This window comes from Protopterus annectens, chromosome 10.part0, assembly GCF_019279795.1.
Source record: "Protopterus annectens isolate FY-2018-M chromosome 10.part0, PAN1.0, whole genome shotgun sequence".
Lineage (NCBI taxonomy): Eukaryota > Metazoa > Chordata > Ceratodontiformes > Protopteridae > Protopterus > Protopterus annectens.
The window spans coordinates 1,819,328,075-1,819,351,983 of NC_056744.1; the positions used below are offsets into that span (position 1 = coordinate 1,819,328,075).

At 43.9% G+C, this 23,909-nt stretch overlaps 1 protein-coding gene across 1 annotated transcript in view; it reads left to right on the forward strand.

The window, feature by feature from the left end:
* Positions 1-273: 273 nt before the first annotated feature.
* The window catches only part of ELOB (elongin B), a gene marked incomplete in the record, with an annotated part of 83,396 nt that continues 59,760 nt past the window's right edge, over positions 274-23,909 (forward strand). The window contains 1 exon segment of the mRNA XM_044086667.1: positions 274-386. Coding sequence (XP_043942602.1) covers positions 384-386 — 3 coding nt within the window.

Sequence of the window (23,909 nt, forward strand, 5' to 3'; positions counted from 1 at the left end):
CACATACTTAGATTTCTTTAAAGACCCCCAAACTGCATAACAAAAATAAAATAAGAAACACCTCAACATAACCCTTTAACAAACAGGCAAAGAAACGCAGCAGAGATTTAAAAATAGAAAACACCACAACGTTCTCCTCTCACTACTGCGACTACCACTACTACTTAAAACAAATGTAGAATCCGCCCATTCTAAAACAAAAAAAGTCCTCAAAAACGCAGGGCATCCATTACTACTGATCGCGGAAGTTGCCGTTACACTCCCCGGAAGTACTGGTAGGTCTGCGCTTGCCCACTATGTTTTGCGTGCCGCGCGCAACGATACGGAGCTCCTGAGTTTACAGGACAACAGACGGAGGTTCCGTGGTATCCTCAGTGGGAACGATGGTGAGTTTATCACGTTGTAAAAGGAGTATTTGGGCCCGTTATTGAAGGCTGTTGTTTTTTTTTCTCTTTCCCTTACTGTGTTTATACTGGTGTTGTTGGGATATACAACGGATTGTTCTGCATGGGCATCTCAGCTGCTGTTTAAAGACAAATGAACTGAGGGGGCAGCCATGGTCTGAGAGAGGAAAAAAAGTGGGGGCCACTGCTTGGTGGGAGAGAGGTGTCGCTTGTAGGATTGAGACGAGAAGTACTTGAAATTCAGTTGTCAGCTAAGTACACGAGGAAAGAGGACCTGCATACTATGGATTAGACTTCTTGGTAACTGATAGGAATTGTATGACGAAGGCGTCATGATCCCAGACATAGTTTGTAAAGGAGGAGTTGATTTTATCCAAAACTTCAGATGGTGTCGAAATTCACTTGCATAATATTGACGCCGTAATCACTGTGTGCCCCTTGTTTTGTATCCATTAATGTTGTGCTGCACTCCATTATATTGTTAAGAGGACTATGGCGGTAGGGGTGGCTGTTGTGGCAGTATATGGTGATATTGGAGTAAATGTAGGAATAATGACACAAAGTTGTAGAAAGTGTTTGGAAGTATTTGTCATAAAAAAAAGTGTTGTATGAACTAGAATGTGACAATTCAGCAATGCCAGTTGTGAAATTTGTAGGATCATCGACAGTGTTATAATTGGGAAGAAAACAATGAGAACGTAATATACTGTGGGTGGAATGATTAGGAGTTCTGAGGCAGGTACTTGATGTGACGTTTGCTAGGACACCAGAACTTTTTTAGGGAAGGAGGAGGGGTGGGGGATAGGATTTATCAGGGTGTATGTAGCACATAGTAAGGAAGAGGTAAGTGGAGATCTTGTTTATTTTGCAGTGGTGCCTATAAGTTGATAAGGAAAGATGGTCCTTAACTATCTGGTTATACTGAGAGTTGTTGAGCTGATGTTCAGAGCCAGCAGAATGGAAATTGCAATGGATGAGGACTATGTGGTATTCATGAAGTGAAAAGTGTGACTGCAAGACAAGCATTTCAGTGCTGTTGATGCTGGTAGAAGTTTATCAGTTTTATTGCTTTGATGCAGTTTCCGATGCAGCTGACACTGCAGTGTGTCATGGGTGTGCCACCTTCAGAATATATGTTAATTAAGGGTCCTATTTGCCTGAGTTGGTGGTAGCTCAGGTGGATATAAAATATCCTGTGGTCCTTATTAAAAAGAGTTGAGGAATTCCCACTGAAAGCAGGTCATAGGCCTAGTGAGACGAACCTGGTCAACAAAGCACAAATAAATTTGGGAGTTAAGACTGCCAACACTGTGGCAGAGTTGAATTAATATCTTTGTATCCAAGCATCCGGTGTAGCAATGGCGAGAGAGAGATTTGGGACTGGTGGTTGGTTGTGAGCATCTGGTCAGAAGTTGAAGTGTTCTGAAATATACAGCACAACTTTGGAGCAAAGTTACTAGAAAAACGTGGAAAATGCTATAAAAAATGTTTAGAAATAGTTTGCGAAAGTGATGGGGTTTGGTACCTAATCTGCATACTCAATAGTTATGTCATAGTTTGCAGTCATGATTACTATGAATATGTGCTACTGTGTGTAGATGCTTTGTCGGTTTTTTTTTTTTTTCTTAAGTGTGCTGTAGACTAGTGCTTATATGGTACATACTCAAGGCTCTAAAGATGGCAAATAATACCCGATGTGTATGAGGTGCACTCATTTAGGGTATGCCATCTTGAACAAAATAGTGAAATCTTAATTACCTACATCTGTGTTGCTGAAAAATTAATTTATAAATTAGTTACTGGACTGTTGACTCCCTGCCAACTACAGTAAGTAGTGCCATTCTGTTTCAAAACTCTTTAAATGCAGTGAATATCAATTACAAAAAAAGTGATTTTTGAAGTGGCATTTTTATGGAATTGAGCATTGTTAAATGTGTTGTGTATTTATGTTCTGTGGGCACACTTTTGTGCCACTTGAGTGGGACCACTAATGTCAGCTCTTACTATAAGCAGCCAAGCCATTTAAACAGTGTATGAAGAATGAAGCTTTTGTACAGAAAAACTTTCAAGTTGTATAGAACATATCTTTCTGATCGCTGTCTCTCCGAAGTGAATGGTAACATTTTCACCTTTTCTTATTACACTTAATACTCTTTGCTAAAACTGTGTGGCTGTTTTAACTTGAATGTCAGCAGCTCTTGCACAGCCAAGAGTGATGCGACCATCAGGTAAAGTGTTTTGTTTTATCTTATAAAGATAAACACATCTACCATTAATAAAGATTGTAAAGCAAAATATCTTGAACCATATCTACAAAAATTAAGACATCTAAAAATGAAGTTGGATATAATATTGAGCTGCTTGGGGTGTAGTAAAGTTAGAGTATGCAGATATGTTGGGTGATGTGGGCTGCATTGAAGCATTTGCATTGCTTTGAAGGGTAAGCCTTAAGTTGTTGCTTGGTGGTGAACTTTTTATTTATTTTTTTCCATTAAGTGATTGGTGGCGATTGTGAAAGTTTGCGGGCTAAGAGGAGGAAGCTGTGGTTAATGGACTGGTCCCTGATGTTGAAGAGTATGTTCTGGGAGCAGAATCTGAGGTTGTAAGACAATAGTGGTGGTTGCAAGTTTGGCAGCAAGTGGATGTGTATGTCTCTAGATGTGGAAGATTTAAGTAGGATCGGTTCTTCAGTAGTTCAGCTTTTTAACTGGTATCTAGATTGCGTTGTGAATGGTCATGCAGTGGTGCTTTGCCTGATGTGAGTTTGCAATGGAATAGCAAGTTTTTTAAAGATTTAGTTGAATATTTAGCATGTAATTTAGCATTTTAGGTTGTATGCTTCTACAGATTTACATCCATATTTTTGCTTTTATTTTTACTAAAACAAAACCAGAGTAAACATTTTTAGAAATTGTGGAGAGCAAGATGAAAAGTGGGGAAAAAATACCCATGCAGTTTTTTCAGTGTCCTGGATTAATAGATTGCTACTAGGCTAATGATTGGGGGGGGGGGGGGGTTGTAAGACTAGCCAATTTTTCCTTGGAGAATACATGATGTCCTGTATCCAAAGAGCTTATAAATGCCTGGCCCTTAATGTCTTATCCCTGTCCGTAAGGAAGGTGCCAGGCCCGGTGTCCATTTTCTGTTCCCCATCCAGTTGTCTAGGCTGCGCTTAAACTGGGTAGTAGACAAACTCAGCTTCACATGGAAGGGAAGTCTGTTCATTAGGAGGGGAAGTCTCTGTGACAGTTCCCTCCAGCATGTTCTTTTTAAGTTGCAGACAAAGTTCTGGTCCCTAAACCTTGTATTTCTGGCAGTCTGTGACTTAAATATGTAGGAGATTCATAAGTGTGGGGTTTGCAGATGCCTTGTAAGCTAGCCACAGATCACCCCTTGGCAATCTATAGGAGACCGAGTAGCAGGAAGGGGCTTTAAGGTGCTGTGCATAAGGCGGGTTTATTACATCTTGTATTCTTTTTGCAAGGAACTTCTGAGGTCGCTCTAGGTGCTGCATATGCCTGGTCAAGTGCATATGGAATGGGGCATTATACTCTGGTCTTATAAGGGAGGCGTACAATGGGATAATGTCATCTTTGGCACTGGATGCCATGCCTTTGCTTAAAGTTGCACAGCATAAAAGGATTTTTTCATCTCTATGGCCATGTGGTCGAAGGTAAGGCTGATCCCTGACTACTGGGTCGACTCTTAGGAGCGTGTTAACATGGTAACTAGCCAGGATGCTTGACTTCCCCAAAGGGTATAGTTAGCATTTCTTAGCATTAAGTTTAAGACCATGGCTTTTACACCATTTGTTAGTCAGAGATGGACTTTCTTGAAGAATGCTAGTGTCTGCAGGGAGTCGGTGATGACCCCAGCTTGCATTCGTCTGCAAACCTGGTCAGCCATAAACCTTCAGTATTTGCTTCCATTTCAGAGAAATGGATGCTAAAATAGAGCGGGCCCAGTACCAAGCCCCGGGGGAATGTTAGTGATTGGCTTTGTGGTGGAGGTGTCCTCTCCTGTTTTGACTTCCTGGGTCCTATTGGTGAGCCAGTTGGCTATCCAGCTGGTGATAAAAGGGTATATACCTAAATTATTGAGCTTGTCTATAAATCCTGAGTGGGGTATTGTATCAGAAGCCTTGGTTAAGTCAAGGTAAGCTGTGTGCACAGTCTTAGTTTCATCCAACGCTTTGATGACCCTCTCCAAAGTCCACCAGATTTAATAAGCATGACCTTCTTATAACAAAATCAAATTGTAATGGGTCAAGCGTTTGCAGGTTATCTCTATCCTCTTATGTTCACGATTCTTTCCATGGCCTTGCATATCAGGCTTATAAGACTTATGAAACTGTAGGTATCTGGATCAGTGGTTTGACCTCCTTTCTGCAGGGGGATGACTGTAACCATTTTCCAGTCATTGAGCACAAAGCCTGACTGAAGGGTCTAGTTGAAAAGTGATTCAAGTGGACCACAGAGGTCATGTTTCATGCTGTTCATTAAACATCCTAGGATGTTATCTGTATCTGACCCATCGATGCAGTATTTGTGGCTTTGAAAGTGTGATCACCTGTTCCCCAGTAATGGTTGTAGGGATTGTGTTATATGAAATTTCCTTTTAACTATTGGGGGTGGGGGTTGAGCTGAACATGTTGGCGGCTTTGGTTCAGTGTGGCTGATGCCATGCACAGTACGTTGTGCACATCGTTGTGCATTCCCTCTATGGTTCATGACACAAGCGCTCTGGATGCAGGAGTAACGAGGAAAAGCAGACGGATCTAGTGGGGCTGTATCAAGTATAAAGGACTGAGCAGTGTAGTAACGAGGAAAAGATGGATCTAGTGGGGCTGTATCAAGTATAAAGGACTGAGCAGTGTAGTAGCGAGGAAAAGATGGATCTAGTGGGGCTGTATCAAGTATAAAGGACTGAGCAGTGTAGTAACGAGGAAAAGCAGATGGATCTAGTGGGGCTGTATCAAGTATAAAGGACTGAGCAGTGTAGTGTGAGGAAAAGCAGATGGATCTAGTGGGGCTGTATCAAGTATAAAGGACTGAGCAGTGTAGTAACGAGGAAAAGCAGATGTATCTAGTGGGGCTGTATCAAGTATAAAGGACTGAGCAGTGTGGTGCGAGAAAAAGCAGATGGATCTAGTGGGGCTGTATCAACTATAAAGGACTGAGCAGTGTGGTGCGAGAAAAAGCAGATGGATCTAGTGGGGCTGTATCAAGTATAAAGGACTGAGCAGTGTTGTGCGAGGAAAAGCAGATGGATCTAGTGGGGCTGTATCAAGTATAAAGGACTGAGCAGTGTGGTGCGAGAAAAAGCAGATGGATCTAGTGGGGCTGTATCAAGTATAAAGGACTGAGCAGTGTGGTGCGAGGAAAGGCAGATGGATCTAGTGGGGCTGTATCCAGTATAAAGGACCGAGCAGTGTGGTGTGAGGAAAAGCACACGGATCTAGTGGGGCTGTATCAAGTATGAAGGACTGAGCAGTGTGGCGCTGTGTGGTAGTGTGGCTGTATCAAGTATAAAGGACTGAGCGGTGTGGCACTGTGTGGTAGTGGGGCTGTATCAAGTATAAAGGACTGAGCAGTGTAGTGCGAGGAAAATCAGATGGATCTAGTGGGGCTGTATCAAGTATAAAGGACTGAGCAGTGTAGTGCGAGGAAAAGCAGATGGATCTAGTGGGGCTGTATCAAGTATAAAGGACTGAGCAGTGTAGTGCGAGGAAAAGCAGATGGATCTAGTGGGGCTGTATCAAGTATAAAGGACTGAGCAGTGTGGCTCTGTGTGGTAGTGGGGCTGTATCAAGTATAAAGGACTGAGCAGTGTGGCGCTGTGTGGTAGTGGGGCTGTATCAAGGACTGAGCAGTGTGGCGCTTTGTGGTAGTGGGGCTGTATCAAGTATAAAGGACTGAGCAGTGTAGCGCTGTGTGGTAGTGGGGCTGTATCAAGTATAAAGGACTGAGCAGTGTAGCGCTGTGTGGTAGTGGGGCTGTATCAAGTATAAAGGACTGAGCAGTGTAGCTGTGTGGTAGTGGGGCTGTATCAAGTATAAAGGACTGAGCAGTGTAGCTGTGTGGTAGTGGGGCTGTATCAAGTATAAAGGACTGAGCAGTGTAGCGCTGTGTGGTAGTGGGGCTGTATCAAGTATAAAGGACTGAGCAGTGTGGTGCGAGGAAAAGCAGATGGATATAGTGGGGGCTGTATCAAGTATAAAGGACTGAGCAGTGTAGCGCTGTGTGCAGCAGACTTATCTAGTGGGGCTGTATCAAGTATAAAGGACTGAGCAGTGTAGCGCTGTGTGCAGCAGATGGATCTAGTGGGGCTGTATCAAGTATAAAGGACTGAGCAGTGTGGTGTGAGGAAAAGCAGATGGATCTAGTGGGGCTGCATAAAGGACTGAGCAGTGTAGTGCGAGGAAAAGCAGATGGATCTAGTGGGGCTGTATCAAGTATAAAGGACTGAGCAGTGTAGTGCGAGGAAAAGCAGATGGATCTAGTGGGGCTGTATCAAGTATAAAGGACTGAGCAGTGTGAGGAAAAGCACACGGATCTAGTAGAGCTGTATCAAGTATAAAGGACTGAGCAGTGTAGCGCTGTGTGCAGCAGACTGATCTAGTGGGGCTGTATCCAGTATAAAGGACTGAGCAGTGTAGTAACGAGGAAAAGCAGATGGATCTAGTGGGGCTGTATCAAGTATAAAGGACTGCGGTGTGTGGTAGTGGGGCTGTATCAAGTATAAAGGACTGAGCAGTGTGGCGCTGTGTGGTAGTGGGGCTGTATCAAGTATGAAGGACTGAGCGGTGTAGTGCGAGGAAAATCAGATGGATCTAGTGGGGCTGTATCAAGTATAAAGGACTGAGCAGTGTAGTGCGAGGAAAAGCAGATAGATCTAGTGGGGCTGTATCAAGTATAAAGGACTGAGCAGTGTAGTGCGAGGAAAAGCAGATGGATCTAGTGGGGCTGTATCAAGTATAAAGGACTGAGCAGTGTAGTAACGAGGAAACGCACACGGATCTAGTGGGGCTGTATAAAGGACTGAGCAGTGTGGGGCTGTGTGGTAGTGTGGCTGTATCAAGTATAAAGGACTGAGCGGTGTGGCACTGTGGTAGTGGGGCTGTATCAAGTATAAAGGACTGAGCAGTGTAGTGTGAGGAAAAGCAGATGGATCTAGTGGGGCTGTATCAAGTATAAAGGACTGAGCAGTGTAGTGCGAGGAAAAGCAGATGGATCTAGTGGGGCTGTATCAAGTATAAAGGACTGAGCAGTGTGGCTCTGTGTGGTAGTGGGGCTGTATCAAGTATAAAGGACTGAGCAGTGTAGCGCTGTGTGGTAGTGGAGCTGTATCAAGTATAAAGGACTGAGCAGTGTGGTGCGAGGAAAAGCAGATGGATATAGTGGGGGCTGTATCAAGTATAAAGGACTGAGCAGTGTAGCGCTGTGTGCAGCAGACTGATCTAGTGGGGCTGTATCAAGTATAAAGGACTGAGCAGTGTAGCGCTGTGTGCAGCAGATGGATCTAGTGGGGCTGTATCAAGTTTAAAGGACTGAGCAGTGTGGTGTGAGGAAAAGCAGATGGATCTAGTGGGGCTGCATAAAGGACTGAGCAGTGTAGTGCGAGGAAAAGCAGATGGATCTAGTGGGGCTGTATCAAGTATAAAGGACTGAGCAGTGTAGTGCGAGGAAAAGCAGATGGATCTAGTGGGGCTGTATCAAGTATAAAGGACTGAGCAGTGTGAGGAAAAGCACACGGATCTAGTAGAGCTGTATAAAGGACTGAGCAGTGTAGCGCTGTGTGCAGCAGACTGATCTAGTGGGGCTGTATCCAGTGTAAAGGACTGAGCAGTGTAGTAACGAGGAAAAGCAGATGGATCTAGTGGGGCTGTATCAAGTATAAAGGACTGCGCTGTGTGGTAGTGGGGCTGTATCAAGTATAAAGGACTGAGCAGTGTGGCGCTGTGTGGTAGTGGGGCTGTATCAAGTATGATGGACTGAGCAGTGTAGTGCGAGGTAAAGCAGATGGATCTAGTGGGGCTGTATCAAGTATAAAGGACTGAGCAATGTAGTGCTAGGAAAAGCAGATGGATCTAGTGGGGCTGTATCAGGTATAAAGGACCGAGCAGTGTAGTAACGAGAAAAAGCACACGGATCTAGTGGGGCTGTATGAATTATAAAGGACTGAGCAGTGTGGCGCTGTGTGGTAGTGGGGCTGTATCAAGTATAAAGGACTGAGCAGTGTGGCGCTGTGTGGTAGTGGGGCTGTATCAAGTATAAAGGACTGAGCAGTGTGGCGCTGTGTGGTAGTGGGGCTGTATCAAGTATAAAGGACTGAGCAGTGTGGTGCGAGGAAAAGCAGATGGATCTAGTGGGGCTGTATAAAGGACTGAGCAGTGTGGTGCGAGGAAAAGCAGATGGATCTAGTGGGGCTGTATCAAGTATAAAGGACTGAGCAGTGTAGTGCGAGGAAAAGCAGATGGATCTAGTGGGGCTGTATCAAGTATACAGGACTGAGCAGTGTAGTAACGAGGAAAAGCAGATGGATCTAGTGGGGCTGTATCAAGTATAAAGGACTGAGCAGTGTGGCGCTGTGTGGTAGTGGGGCTGTATCAAGTATAAAGGACTGAGCAGTGTGGCGCTGTGTGGTAGTGGGGCTGTATCAAGTATGAAGGACTGAGCAGTGTAGTGCGAGGAAAAGCAGATGGATCTAGTGGGGCTGTATCAAGTATAAAGGACTGAGCAGTGTAGTGCGAGGAAAAGCAGATGGATCTAGTGGGGCTGTATCAAGTATAAAGGACTGAGCAGTGTAGTAACGAGGAAAAGCACACGGATCTAGTGGGGCTGTATGAATTATAAAGGACTGAGCAGTGTGGCGCTGTGTGGTAGTGGGGGCTATATCAAGTATAAAGGACTGAGCAGTGTGGCGCTGTGTGGTAGTGGGGCTGTATCAAGTATAAAGGACTGAGCAGTGTAGCGCTGTGTGGTAGTGGGGCTGTATCAAGTATAAAGGACTGAGCAGTGTGGTGTGAGGAAAAGCAGATGGATCTAGTGGGGCTGTATCAGGTATAAAGGACTGAGCAGCAGTGTAGTGCGAGGAAAAGCAGACGGATCTAGTGGGGCTGTATCAAGTATAAAGGACTGAGCAGTGTGGTGTGAGGAAAAGCAGATGGATCTAGTGGGGCTGTATCAGGTATAAAGGACTGAGCAGTGTAGTGCGAGGAAAAGCAGACGGATCTAGTGGGGCTGTATCAAGTATAAAGGACTGAGCAATGTGGTGCGAGGAAAAGCAGACTGATCTAGTGGGGCTGTATCGAGTATAAAGGACTGAGCAGTGTAGTGCGAGGAAAAGCAGATGGATCTAGTGGGTCTGTATCAAGTATAAAGGACTGATCAGTGTAGTGCAAGGAAAAGCAGATGGATCTAGTGGGGCTGTATCAAGTATAAAGGACTGAGCAGTGTAGTGCGAGGAAAAGCAGATGGATCTAGTGGGGCTGTATCAAGTATAAAGGACTGAGCAGTGTAGCGCTGTGTGCAGCAGACTGATCTAGTGGGGCTGTATCAAGTATAAAGGACTGAGCAGTGTAGCGCTGTGTGCAGCAGATGGATCTAGTGGGGCTCAAGTATAAAGGACTGAGCAGTGTAGTGCGAGGAAAAGCAGATGGATCTAGTGGGGCTGTATCAAGTATAAAGGACTGAGCAGTGTAGTGCGAGGAAAAGCAGATGGATCTAGTGGGGCTGTATCAAGTATACAGGACTGAGCAGTGTAGTAACGAGGAAAAGCAGATGGATCTAGTGGGGCTGTATCAAGTATAAAGGACTGAGCAGTGTGGCGCTGTGTGGTAGTGAGGCTGTATCAAGTATAAAGGACTGAGCAGTGTGGCGCTGTGTGGTAGTGGGGCTGTATCAAGTATGAAGGACTGAGCAGTGTAGTGCGAGGAAAAGCAGATGGATCTAGTGGGGCTGTATCAAGTATAAAGGACTGAGCAGTGTAGTGCGAGGAAAAGCAGATGGATCTAGTGGGGCTGTATCAAGTATAAAGGACTGAGCAGTGTAGTAACGAGGAAAAGCACACGGATCTAGTGGGGCTGTATGAATTATAAAGGACTGAGCAGTGTGGCGCTGTGTGGTAGTGGGGGCTATATCAAGTATAAAGGACTGAGCAGTGTGGCGCTGTGTGGTAGTGGGGCTGTATCAAGTATAAAGGACTGAGCAGTGTAGCGCTGTGTGGTAGTGGGGCTGTATCAAGTATAAAGGACTGAGCAGTGTGGCGCTGTGTGGTAGTGGGGCTGTATCAAGTATAAAGGACTGAGCAGTGTAGCGCTGTGTGGTAGTGGGGCTGTATCAAGTATAAAGGACTGAGCAGTGTGGTGTGAGGAAAAGCAGATGGATCTAGTGGGGCTGTATCAGGTATAAAGGACTGAGCAGTGTAGTGCGAGGAAAAGCAGACGGATCTAGTGGGGCTGTATCAAGTATAAAGGACTGAGCAATGTGGTGCGAGGAAAAGCAGACTGATCTAGTGGGGCTGTATCGAGTATAAAGGACTGAGCAGTGTAGTGCGAGGAAAAGCAGATGGATCTAGTGGGTCTGTATCAAGTATAAAGGACTGATCAGTGTAGTGCAAGGAAAAGCAGATGGATCTAGTGGGGCTGTATCAAGTATAAAGGACTGAGCAGTGTGGTGCTGTGTGGTAGTGGGGCTGTATAAAGGACTGAGCAGTGTAGCGCTGTCAGTCAGGGAGTACTTTGAGAGAAATTAGACAAACTGGTGCTCAGGTGGGGACGAGCCAGCAAAAGCAAGGTGGTGATTGAGGTTTGGGGTTGTGGACAGGTGGGATATAGATCACCTTGGGTTTGACTTGCTCCTGCTTTGTTTTTAAATCCTGATTCATGGGTTCATAGATTAGTACTAAGCTAACTGCCCTTGTGAGCCATTTTAAGCCTAGCCAATTATCCCTTGTGAGACTCCAACCTTGTGTTTATAAGCCAAACGCCTTAACCATTAGGCTACCCTCCCAACCTGATATCAGTAAATGCATAATTGTTTACCTTTTGGGCATCGGGAATGATTTTGAATTCTGAGAGAGATTATATGGAAATGTGAACAACGTTAGGATGCTGTGTGTAAGTTTAGTAACGTACACTCAGATTATTGAAGATTGATGACCAGCTATGTTGTAGTAAAATTATTTTATTCCTCTTTGAAGCATATTGGGCCATTTTCTGCTGCTTCCAAGTGATGAGTGTAATCTGAGCCTACAGACTAGTATGAAGTATCAGGATTGGTATGCAGGCCAGAAATCTGGTTCGTGTTACTCTGCAAAAAGTGTGTGTGGTACACACACACGCACACGATATAAAAAGTTTACACACCCCTGTTAAAATGCTAGATTTTTGTGAAAAAAATGAGACCACAATAAATCATTTCAGAACTTTTCCCACCTTTTAATGTGACCTATAACCTGTACAATTCAGTTGAAAAACAAACAAAAAAAAAGTACAATAAGCTGGTTGAATAAGTATGCACACCCTTAAACTAATACTTTGTTGAAGCACCTTTTGATTTAATTACAACATTCAGCCTTCTTTGGTAGGGGTCTGTCAGCATGGCACATCTTGATTTGGCATTATTTACACACACATCCTTGCAAAAGCACTCCAAATCTGTCAGATTGTGTGGGCATCTCTTGTGCACAATCTTCTTCGGGTCATCCCACAGATTTTCTATTGGATTTAGATCCGGGCCATTCCAAAACTTAATTTTCTTCTGGTGAAGCCATTCTTTTGTTGATTTGGATGTATGCTTGGGGTCATTGTAGTGTTGAAAGGTAAAATTCCTGTTCATCTTCAGCTTTCTAGCAGACGCCTGAAGATTTTAGACCAGAAGTGACTGGTATTTGGAACTATTCCTAATTCCCTCCACCTTGACTAAATCCCCAGTTCCAGCTGAAGGAAAGCAACCCCAAAGCATGATGCTGCCACCACCATGCTTCACCATAGGAGATGGTGTTCTTTTGGTGATGTGAAATGCTTTTGTGCCAAACGTACCTTTTGGAGTTGTGGCCAGGATGTTCAACCTTGGTCTCATCACACCATAACACATTTTCCCACATGCTTTTGGGAGACTTGATGTTTTGTTTTGCAAATTTTAACTGAGCCTGGATGTTTTTCTGTGTAAGAAAAGGCTTCTGTCTTGCAACCCTACTCCATAGCCCAGACATGTGGAGAATACAGGAGATCGTTACATGTAGTACACGACCAGTACTTGCCAGAACTTCAGGAAGCTCCTTCAGTGTTGTATGTCTCTTGGCAACCTCCCTGACCAGTTTTTGTCTCGTCTTTCATCAATTGTGGAGGGATGTACAGTTCTTTGCAGTGTCAGTGTTGTCCCATATATTCTCCACATTTACGATGACTGGCCTCACTGTGTTCCGTGGTTTATTCAATGCTTTGGAAATTTTTTGTACCCTTCTCCTGACTGATACCTTTTGGCAATGAGATCCCTTTGATGCTTTGTAAGTTGTCGGCGAACCATGGCTTTTGCTGTAGCAGGCAACTGAGTAAATGTCAGGAAGATCTACTAGGACGGCTGAACTTTATTTGGGGTTAATCAGAGTCTGTTTAATTGATGGCAGGTATATACCCAAGAAGACTGAATGGTGTAATTAAATCATAAGGGGTTTCAACAAAGTATTTAAGGATGTACACACTTATGCAAACAGCTTATTGTATGTTTTATTTTTTTAATTTGTTCCCCTAACAGATTTGTTTTTCAGTTGAATTGTACAGGTTGTATGTCTCATTAAAGGTTGGAAAAGTTTTGAAATGATTTAATGTGGTTTCATTTTTTTATATCACAAAAACTTGGCATTTTTAACAGGGGTGTGTAAACTTTATATATCTGCTGTAAAACATACATAAATATGTGCACGCGTGCACACGTATTGGATACCAAGGGGCATGGGGGAATGTCCGAAAAGACAAGTATGAGAATTTATTGCGAGTAAAAGGCTGGAAAAATGAACACTGGGTGCAAGCGAAGAATAGAGCTCGGGAGCGACAAGTACACGAGCACAGAGTTTAGGCATGGGACAAGTAGGTAGTGAAATGAGGTAGGAAGGTAGTGTGAATAAAGTTGGACAGAGAGGGAAATGGTAACAGACATGGACATCGGCATGTGAGGATGTGAGATTATTGATAACCTGTTGCTTTGGAAGAAGTTTAGGATTTTATTGAGCAGTGGGTATGCTATATGATTTTGTTGAGTCATTCTTTTTCAAGTGGTTTGTCATCTGGCAGTATATGACAGCAGCAGCTGTTGAAATCTGTAGGGAGAAAGGAACCCTTTGCACAGCAGCTGCTGGAAACGGATGACATTGTGGGGGTGGGGCTTTGAGCAACAGCTGAAGCTGAAAGTCTAAAAATGGGAGCGGTGTAGCATTGTATTTTGTAAGCATGCAGTTAACTGTAAGTCATAGCCCTGGAGAAGTACATGGGCATTTTGTAGCAGCAGTGCAGTTACAATAGCACCATGATCCTGCAGCAAGGATAGCTGAATAGTAGACGCGCACACACACTCGTGCACGCTATGTGTTCTTTGGCTTCAAGTATTGAATTAGAATTCACACGGGATAGCTACATTCCCTTTGCTGTATTATTGGGTTTTGATATTAGTGGAATGTTTTTCCTGATTTCCAGAAATTTGTTGTTGGGATCTGTATTGTTTAAACATTGGTTAACAAAACTTAAAAGTTTTCACGATTTCAGGAGCTGCAGCTTAATACAGTTTTGATTTGTTACTGCAGTTCTTTTACTGGGCCACTTAAATTCAGATCTTTCAGTGCTCACTTTAAATGGTTGACACAGTAACCCAATAGCCATTTAAGTGGCTAATGTTCTCTGTAAACTGTAGTTTGCATTATTCTGTTCCCAAAGTTTAGTTCTGTTTGTTTGTACAGAACATTGAAGTGTGAATTTTAGGGACAGCTGTCCCAGTCCTGGAGCTATATGCGGGTGATTTAAGAACGAGGTAGGGTCCTTTTGTTTTGTTTTTGATTTGATCACAGTTTTTAGTGGCATTATCTGTATAATCTGTACTATGTTTAGTTAATAGTGTAGGAAGCTTTAGGGTATTATGCTTAAAGGCATGCAAGCAGTTTTTTCAGCAGATAAATGGGGGTAATGTTGAATTGATTTGGTGTGTTAACCAGAGTGGACCATTTCTGAAAAAGGATCTTTTGATTTCAGTATGATGCTCTCAGTGTAGTTACTGGACTAGTTTGTAGATGTTCTTAAGTTGGTTGCACTAAAATGTACTGCTATTCTTTGTTTCCATTGGACGTAAACCTTCGGGAAATGGTGCTTCTTTGGCTAAAATCTTGGCTGCCTGATGTTGGTGAAACACACAGCTTTGTTTACCCTGTTGCTTCGTTTAGCTTTTGGTTTGTAATCTGTCTGACCTTCCTGTTCTCCACGCTTTGCTCTGTAATAAATTTCACCCCTGCTTTCCTTTTTCTAGTAATCTGTTCAACTTCTCTCGTGTGCCTGACTTTAGACTAAACTTAACTTGTTTTTATTTTCCTTGCTAACTATGCAGATTTTTCCAGGCACAGTTGCTTGCTTTCAGGGATGAACCTGCAGAACTCCTTGATCATGTAATTTGATTAGAGCTACACAGTATGCATACAGTAGATGAGAGGGAATCGGATTCTGTCTGCGGTGGCTGCTCTGTCTTGGTCCCTGGACCTGTTCTTGTGGTGTGTATTATTGTTCTCGTTGGCATGTCTTGTTCATTTGTGACAGAGTCCCCACAGTTTTCTTTGTAGTGATGCTCATCTGTTTGTCTCTGCCTGACACTTTGTTTACGGCTTAATCACTACTGTCTTTGGCCACAACTTCGTTGCTGCACACGTCTTTTTACAGGTATCCATTTTAACGTCTATTTAAAGGTGTTTTTTTTCTTCACTCAACACTTTCTGGAATTCATAATTCTAATGGCCTGGGTCAACTTCAACCCCACCAGCGGCAACAATATCCTAGACCTAGTCATTACTAACATGAGTGGTCGGTGTTCCACACCTGAAGTCAACTCCTCGTTGGTCAGATCCCGACCATAAGCTAATAACCATATATATATATATCCACATCCCACCCCCACCCCCCATTAAGGAAACCACAGTAAAAAAAAAAATTTCTCCAAAGCCAACTTCATGCTTCTTAAGACAGAAGTGGCGAACTTCATGACACCCATGCATATGGAAAATACAGTTACGACTGCTGAATCCTACACAAATGCACTCTAGAAGCACTTACACAAGTGCATGGATCGTGCTATCCCAAACAGAACCAAGATGCTATCCTCCAAACATCTAGTGGTTCCCTGCCATAACTGTACAACATAAGGAAGAAACTGTTGCAAAAGAGTAAAATCCCATGAGTGGAGGAGCTCCCTGGTCAGCCTAAGTAAGAAGCTGAGATCCCTTATAAGATCCTCCAAAGCTAGCTACGAAAATAAAATTGCCACTGATTAAGAATCTCAATGGCAACACCCAGATCTGTTCTGAGTTACAGCACAATGGCACAAAAATTACAAAACCAACTGATATTGTCAACATCCTGGCAGATAGGTTCAGTGCTAACTCCCCCCCCCCCTCACCCCCTAAAGGGTCCGTATCTGTACAGGAAGAATGCAGAGTCCCTGTAATCACAACTATGCAGGTAAAAACTGCGTGCTCTAAAGCCAAAAACACAGCATCCATGGGACCAGACAACATCCCAGGCTGCGTTTTACATGAACTTCAGAACGAACTGGCTCCCCACCTAAGCCCCATGTTCAGTCGTATCCTCTTGTCAGGCTTTGTGCCCACTGAATGGCAAACAGCAACAGTTTTCCCACTCCACAAAGGGGGAACCACCACTGATCCCGGGAACTATCTCCCTATTAGCCTGACGAGCCTGGTCTGTAAGGCCATGGAACGTATCATTGTGGAACTCGTAAACAAAGACATTGATAACCTCCAAACTCTGGACCCCATCCTGTTCAGGTTTGTGAAAGGCAGATCATGCCTCCTAAACCTGATTGACTTCTTTGAGGCAGTCACCAAAGCCGTAGATGAGGGTAAGATGGTTCACACAGCCCATCTTGACCTCGCCAAGGCTTTCAACACCATCCACCATTCTGAAATTATAGCTAAAGTCACTAAATATAAATCCCTACGTCGCAAGATGAGTTGCCAACTGGCTCACTGACAGAACCCACACTGTAAAAGTTGCAGACTCCAAATCTGACTTCAAACCAGTGATAAGTGGAGTACCACAGGGTTCAGACCCGGGACACCACCTGTTTTGTTATCTACTTCTTTGAAGTACAGGCTAACACAGAAGACCTTTGGCTAACTAAGTTCGCAGATGACTGCAAACTAGGAGCCATAGTAGAGTCTCTAGATGAGGTGGACATCCTACAGAAGGGCCTCACTGAGACAGATGCCTGGTGTCAGAGCCATGGCCTCAAGCTCATTGCCAAAAAGTGCATTTTCATCCCCTTTGGTAAAAACCCTGTACTCATGAACTACCACATAGACGGCAGTCTAATGCCGAATGTGTGATAAGACACCTTGGACCCAGGTGGACAGTAGTCTCTCCTTTGATCACATTGCCACCATAGTCAGGAAATCCTTCTACGTGGCACACCATCTCAAAAGGGTTCTCATCCAGGAAAAGAGGTCACTCTTCCCCTCTATTCGATACTCATTAGACCCATTATAGAGTACAACTCCCCTTTTTGGAATGTACCTCAGAAGACATCTGCAGCTGGAAAGGATGTAGAAGTACCTCACAGAGGATTACTAGTCTCAAACAGATGCCTTACACTGACTGTCTCAAACTTCAGCTTTACTCCATAGCATATCGCCTACTCCGAGGTGATCTCTGCCTAACATATAAAGCTATGTCAAACACAGAGTTGTTGGACATTCTACACCTAAAGAAATCCCAATTCCTCCGGGCTACACGCTCTAGGGACCTAAACCTTGTCACTACAATAAACGGGACATGCTGGAGGGATAGATTCCTGTCCCAGAGACTTCCCATATTCTGGAACGAGCTACCCATCTGTGTTAAGCAAAGTTCCTCATTGGCACTCTTCAAGAAAAATCTTGAGTGGATGGGAAATGGGCAATACACCCCGGGGATCATTCTGTGGCTCTGCTCGACAGGGGTACAGGAAAATGACTTTCTTGGGTGGTGTAAGCCAGGGAACCTTGTTGGCTAGGCTTACCTAGGCCCTTGGGCCGATAGCCTAGTACCTACCTATGAAGTTGCTCTGTTTATACTGTATCCATCTCTGTATTCTTTGTCCATCAGCAGGACTACTGCTTTTTAGTCACTTTCTTAGTTTTTTGTTTTAGAGCATAACTCCTCAGTACTTCCCATGAATGTGTGGGTTTCTTTCTAGAATTCTGTTTCACCGTTTTCTTGTCTTGTGATGTCAGTTATAAGCTGTCCTCCCACACATTATTTTTCCCTCTTGCCTTGCTTTTTCTTTGTTTGTAGGTGATTTCTGTGTTGCATGTGTTTTAGCCTGTATTCCATTTTCTGACTTTGTCGTGGTGATTTGTTAGTGTTATCGCTTTTTTTTACTGGGATGCAGTATTGTCTTCTGCATGAGTATATGTGCACTTTTGCGCTTTGGAGGGAGGGTTGGAGTATGCATGGATGCCATGTGTTGCAAAATGATTGCACATTTCTGAGCACACAGTTCAGTTGGTTACATCTGCCCTTCCCATTCCTACAGGATTAGTCCTTCATATGCATGCCAAGGTCTGCATTTTGTAGCCCATTATCTGCACAGCAGTATTCCGGAGTGTAGAATGAGGTGGGAGCTGTACACAACAGGAGGAATTTAAAATAAAATGTCCTTTTGCATTGTTGGGAATGCAGCTTTCAGCTGGTATTGAATTATCTTGGGCCAGATGCTGTTGTGATCTGTATTGCATTTGTTTGTACTCCAGTGCTGTTGGTTGTGGTAAGTATTGTGCAGCATCCAGAAAACGGTAAAGTGATTGCAGAGGTCTTTTGGAATATGTACTTGTATTAACTGAGATGTTTGTTAGATGATGCCCACTTGCAGTGGACACCAGGGGGGAAAACTCTCTTAATACATATACATGAATGCACAGTGTTAAAATGTGCATCTCGGGTACTTGATTTAAGGTGAAAGTTGCCACCTAAGCAAAGCACCATCACAAGGCCAGTTTAGTTGCATTCATAATCTAAGGAACCAAATGCAACAGTATGTCGAGCTGATTTATTAAAGATGTTACCTACACAAGCTGAAGATGCAGCTAACCTACTAGTGGATACATTCAGCTCGGACTTTATCCCCTTTCAGCAGACCCAGGCAGTTACAGACCTATAAGACTTAACCAGCCTTGTATGCAAAGCCATGGATTTAATCAATAGGGACCCTTCAAACACTGGACCCATCTCTGTTTGGATTCATCAAAGGCAGGTCATGCTTACTCAATCTCTCTAAATTTTTTTGAAGAGGTCACCAAGGCAATGGATGAAAGTAAAACTGTACACGCCACCTACCTCAAGCTGGCCAAGGCTTTTGACATCATCCCCCATTAGGGCCTAGTAGGAAAGCTTAATAAATCCCTTCCTCACCAGGTAGATTGCCAAGTAGCTGACAGGACAATGGAGATCAAAATAGATTAAGCTGTTGGCACAAAAAGACCAGCTGCCAGTGGAATCTCGTAGAGTTCGCTGTTGACCTCTTTTTGGCATCTACTTTTCAGAAGTAAGTCAACCAACATTATCATACTACCAAGCCAGTTTTGGCCAAAGTCTGCAGATGACAGCAAGCTTGGAGCATTGATCAGTCCTCCAAAATACACTGCCAGATTGTATTGAGGCTTGTCCCAAAGAACTGGTGCCAGACTCGTGGATTAAAGCTAATGCGTAAAATGCATCGTCTCCCTTGGAAAGTTTACCCTCCCAGGGAACTACCACATTAACAATACACCCCCTGAGAATTGACCCAGTTGTTTGGAATTTGGGAACTTGTAGACAGTGACCTAACTTTTGACTAGCATAGGTTCATAGATTAGTACTAAGCTAACTGCCCTTGCAAGCCATTTTAAGCCTAGCTAATTATCCCTTGTGAGATTCGAACCCTGCACCTTGTGTTTGTAAGGCAAACACCTTAACCATTAGGCCACCCTCACATTTGTCTACTATGGTAAGGAAGTCCTGTTTTGTGCAGCTGTTATCTGTATCCAGCCCTCATTAGGCTAACTGTTTAAGTATAATGCTCCTTTTGGCATGTATCTGTCTAGGCAGACTATATAACAAGTGGGATGTCCACAGATGCTTTACAAAACAGGTAGAAGACCTAAACAGTGTCTTACATGGATCACCTCAAAGCCTTATTGCTGTAGTTGGTGTTTTACAGACTGCTTCTGGTTACCTGTGTCTAGCACACGAAGCATCCTCCAACCCATTTACTAATCGACTTGCCTCACATCTGTAGGTCAGATGCTATCAGAAAAACTTGATCCAGGGACCTAAACCTCTGTGCCGCATTAATAGAATGGCTTAGAGGGGCAGGTATATCTAGCAGAGGATACCACTGCTCTGGAACAGACTCCCCATCAAGTATAACTTGGATCTGTGTATGAGAAATAGCAATTTTTTAACTGCAGAACTCCCTCTTGTACTAAAGGACAGGAGTAGCTCCTAAGTGCTTTATCCCAATGCATGTGTCCCCTCAAAATATCCATTTTGATCTAGTAGTTACCATTGGATTCAAAGACCTGCGTCTGGGGCACTTCTCCCCGGGCCTCTGCTAAAAATTAGCTCAGTTCCAAGTCTGACTTTCCTGGTTAACGAATGTTAAGTGTCCTTCCAAATATATATTTTCAACTAGTATAATCTAGATTAAACCTTATTTCTGTTGGTATTTTACTAACTACTTACTTTCTTTATGTAAATGACTTGTTTGTATTAACTTCAATGTGGAGCTTTTCTCCCCGGGCCTCTGCTGAAAATGGAAATGTATCCAGTTGGACTAGCCCGGTAAACAAATGTAAAATAAAATAAATTAAATAAAAATAAATAAAATAAAAAAATAGAGTAGTTAATAAACCTAGATCTTGGAAGGGATTTGTTGAATTTAAAATCCAGTGGGATATGTTAATTTTAAGCACTAAATAGGATAATTGTCTAGGCTTAAAATGACGTACAAGGGCATTTAGGATAGTACTAACCTATGAACCTATAAAAACAAATTGCAAGTTTGCATTTTTAAAAAGATTTGATTTAATACAAATACCTGGCAAGAGGTTTGCTCACACAAAAGTATTTACACTTAATACTGCATCTAACTAGTTTTCTAGGTTCAAAAATGCATGCCTGCTTCTGCAGTTATGCAGTGGTGTGCGACACGTGGCGTGCCTGCTTCTGCAGTTATGCAGTAGCGTGCGACACTTGGCGTGCCTGCTTCTGCAGTTATGCAGTAGCGTGCGACACTTGGCGTGCCTGCTTCTGCAGTTATGCAGTAGCGTGCGATACTTGGCGTGCCTGCTTCTGCAGTTATGCAGTAGCGTGCGACGCTTGGCGTGCCTGCTTCTGCAGTTATGCAGTAGCGTGCGACGCTTGGCGTGCCTGCTTCTGCAGTTATGCAGTAGCGTGCGACGCTTGGCGTGCCTGCTTCTGCAGTAGCGTGCGACGCTTGGCGTGCCTGCTTCTGCAGTAGCGTGCGACGCGTGCCTGCTTCTGCAGTAGCGGCGACGCTTGGCGTGCCTGCTTCTGCAGTAGCGTGCGACGCTTGGCGTGCCTGCTTCTGCAGTAGCGTGCGACGCTTGGCGTGCCTGCTTCTGCAGTAGCGTGCGACGCTTGGCGTGCCTGCTTCTGCAGTAGCGTGCGACGCTTGGCGTGCCTGCTTCTGCAGTACCGTCTGACGCTTGGCGAGCCTGCTTCTGCAGTAGCGCGACGCTTGGCGTGCCTGCTTCTGCAGTAGCGTGCGACGCTTGGCGTGCCTGCTTCTGCAGTAGCGTGCGACGCTTGGCGTGCCTGCTTCTGCAGTAGCGTGCGACGCTTGGCGTGCCTGCTTCTGCAGTAGCGTGCGACGCTTGGCATTTATTTAAGAAAAGTAATTTTACAAGAAAGTGGAGATAACCTTACTATGTATATAGTCCAGCTATTACCACAGTCAAATCCAGAAAAAGAAAGCTGAAGGCGCTTGTCCATTGTTTACATCAGAAGGGTTTTTCACTTATGTTCATTTTTATGACTTCGGATGTTTTAAAGCTGTGGAATTACAACGCCACTTAACTTTTACAACAGCAAAGCTCTATATTTCATATATTGTGGATTCAACATGGTAAAGGTCTGTTGTTTTGAAGCTGTCTTTCTGCCATTTTGGTTGTTTAGCAAGTTTTGAATACTCAGATGAAATACTGATACCTGTGGTGCAACACTCTTCCAATATTTACATTGCTATTACCACAGTGAGCGAAATTCATAGTTAAAGCTGTACATGTTAGCTGAAGTTAGGAATGCTTTTAGATAAAATAGTTATGTAACTGAGAATGTAATAAGCAGGCATGTAATTACGTCAGTAATTGTTACAAAATCATTTGGGTATACTATTTTGTACAAGTTCATATTCGTAAAATGTCAGTCAGAAATTATGTAATTTTATATATTGTGCTGTTTCCATTTATAAGTAAAGAGTACAGTATTTTTGGCAAAGGTGTGGTTAATTGTGTTTTCTGTTTCAAAAGTATGCCAGGTGCAGAGACAAGCCACTGGTAACACCAGTCAGGAAAGAGAAGAAAAAAAACGGTAGAGCAGGATGACTGATGTGAGGATGAGCTACTGGGAAGGGAGCGTGGTAGAGCAGGGTGACTGACGTGAGGATGAGCTACTGGGAAGGGAGCGTGGTAGAGCAGGGTGACTGACGTGAGGATGAGCTACTGGGAAGGGAGCGTGGTAGAGCAGGGTGACTGACGTGAGGATGAGCTACTGGGAAGGGAGCGTGGTAGAGCAGGGTGACTGACGTGAGGATGAGCTACTGGGAAGGGAGCGTGGTAGAGCAGGGTGACTGACGTGAGGATGAGCTACTGGGAAGGGAGCGTGGTAGAGCAGGGTGACTGACGTGAGGATGAGCTACTGGGAAGGGAGCGTGGTAGAGCAGGGTGACTGACGTGAGGATGAGCTACTGGGAAGGGAGCGTGGTAGAGCAGGGTGACTGACGTGAGGATGAGCTACTGGGAAGGGAGCGTGGTAGAGCAGGGTGACTGACGTGAGGATGAGCTACTGGGTAGGGAGCTGCTGAAGAAATGAACTATGAGCGTATATACTAACTGCCACAGAAACAGCAAAGGATATGAGGAAATTACCGTAAACAAAAAGCAGACTAGCTTTAGTCCTTTTAATACCAGAGGAGGTGCAGCATTATTGATCTGAAAGAAACTTTACATTGGTGTGAATCTTAAGTCATGTCTCAGTAGCTCATTAGCCCAGTAGTATCATAATTACTTTGCAAGTAATCTGGTAGGGTAGCTTAAAGACTTGATGTAGTTCAGTACATGGTTAACCAGGTTGGTCATTTGGGCCTCATAAGCTGGTAGCCACCAAGTCTTGCAATAACATACCACAGAAACAGTGCTTCCCTAAGGTCTCATCTGGAGGTTCAGGTTAAATTTGTAGTGGGATTGTACGTCTTTAGGATTTACTGATGAGAAGGGAGCTGTCAGTGCAACGAGTCTGGTGGGGGGGGCACAGTTGCAAGCTACTGGGATTGTGTATTATAAAAGAGTAAGCAGGAGGAGGGGGTCGAGGTCAGGGGACGGAGTACAAGGCAGGGGGATGTGCTGTAGAAGGAAATGTTTGCAGTGTGTGTGTGACATTGTGGGCAGTGTAGCTGATCATTGTCCACATGTGTAAATGCCTGTCATTCTAGTATGTTTTTTTGGTTGTGGTTGGCGTAATTTGGTGTTTACCTCCCAGATAAAAGGTACTGGATTTGACTTTCACCTTTAAAAGGGATGGCCCACAAGGGCAGCTAGCGTAGTACTTGCCTGTGAACCTGTCTAGTGTGCAGCAGCTGTTGTGAACAAGCAGTGCACTAACCTGTGGTAACTATAGAGTTTGCATGGAATGTTGCACCCTAACTGAGGAAGGATGTGTTTTGTACTGCACTATTCTGCTGTTACTGGAGTAAGGTGCTGTGTGCTTCAAAATCTATTCCCAGCATCAAAGGAGCTACAACTGGAGGTGGGATCTTTAGAAAAGGGAAGGACCACATTACATAGAAATGTGTGGAATCTTAAGGGAACAATACGGGCACAATAATGCTCGGGAGCAAGAGTGAGGTTTAAGGGAAGGCAGGACTTGGCAATTTATGTAATGTCAGAAAAGAAACGTGTACTTCAGTTTTCTGTAACTGTATGTAGTACCCCGTTAGATTAAATTGTGATCATTTAATAAAGTTGTTTAGAAAAATG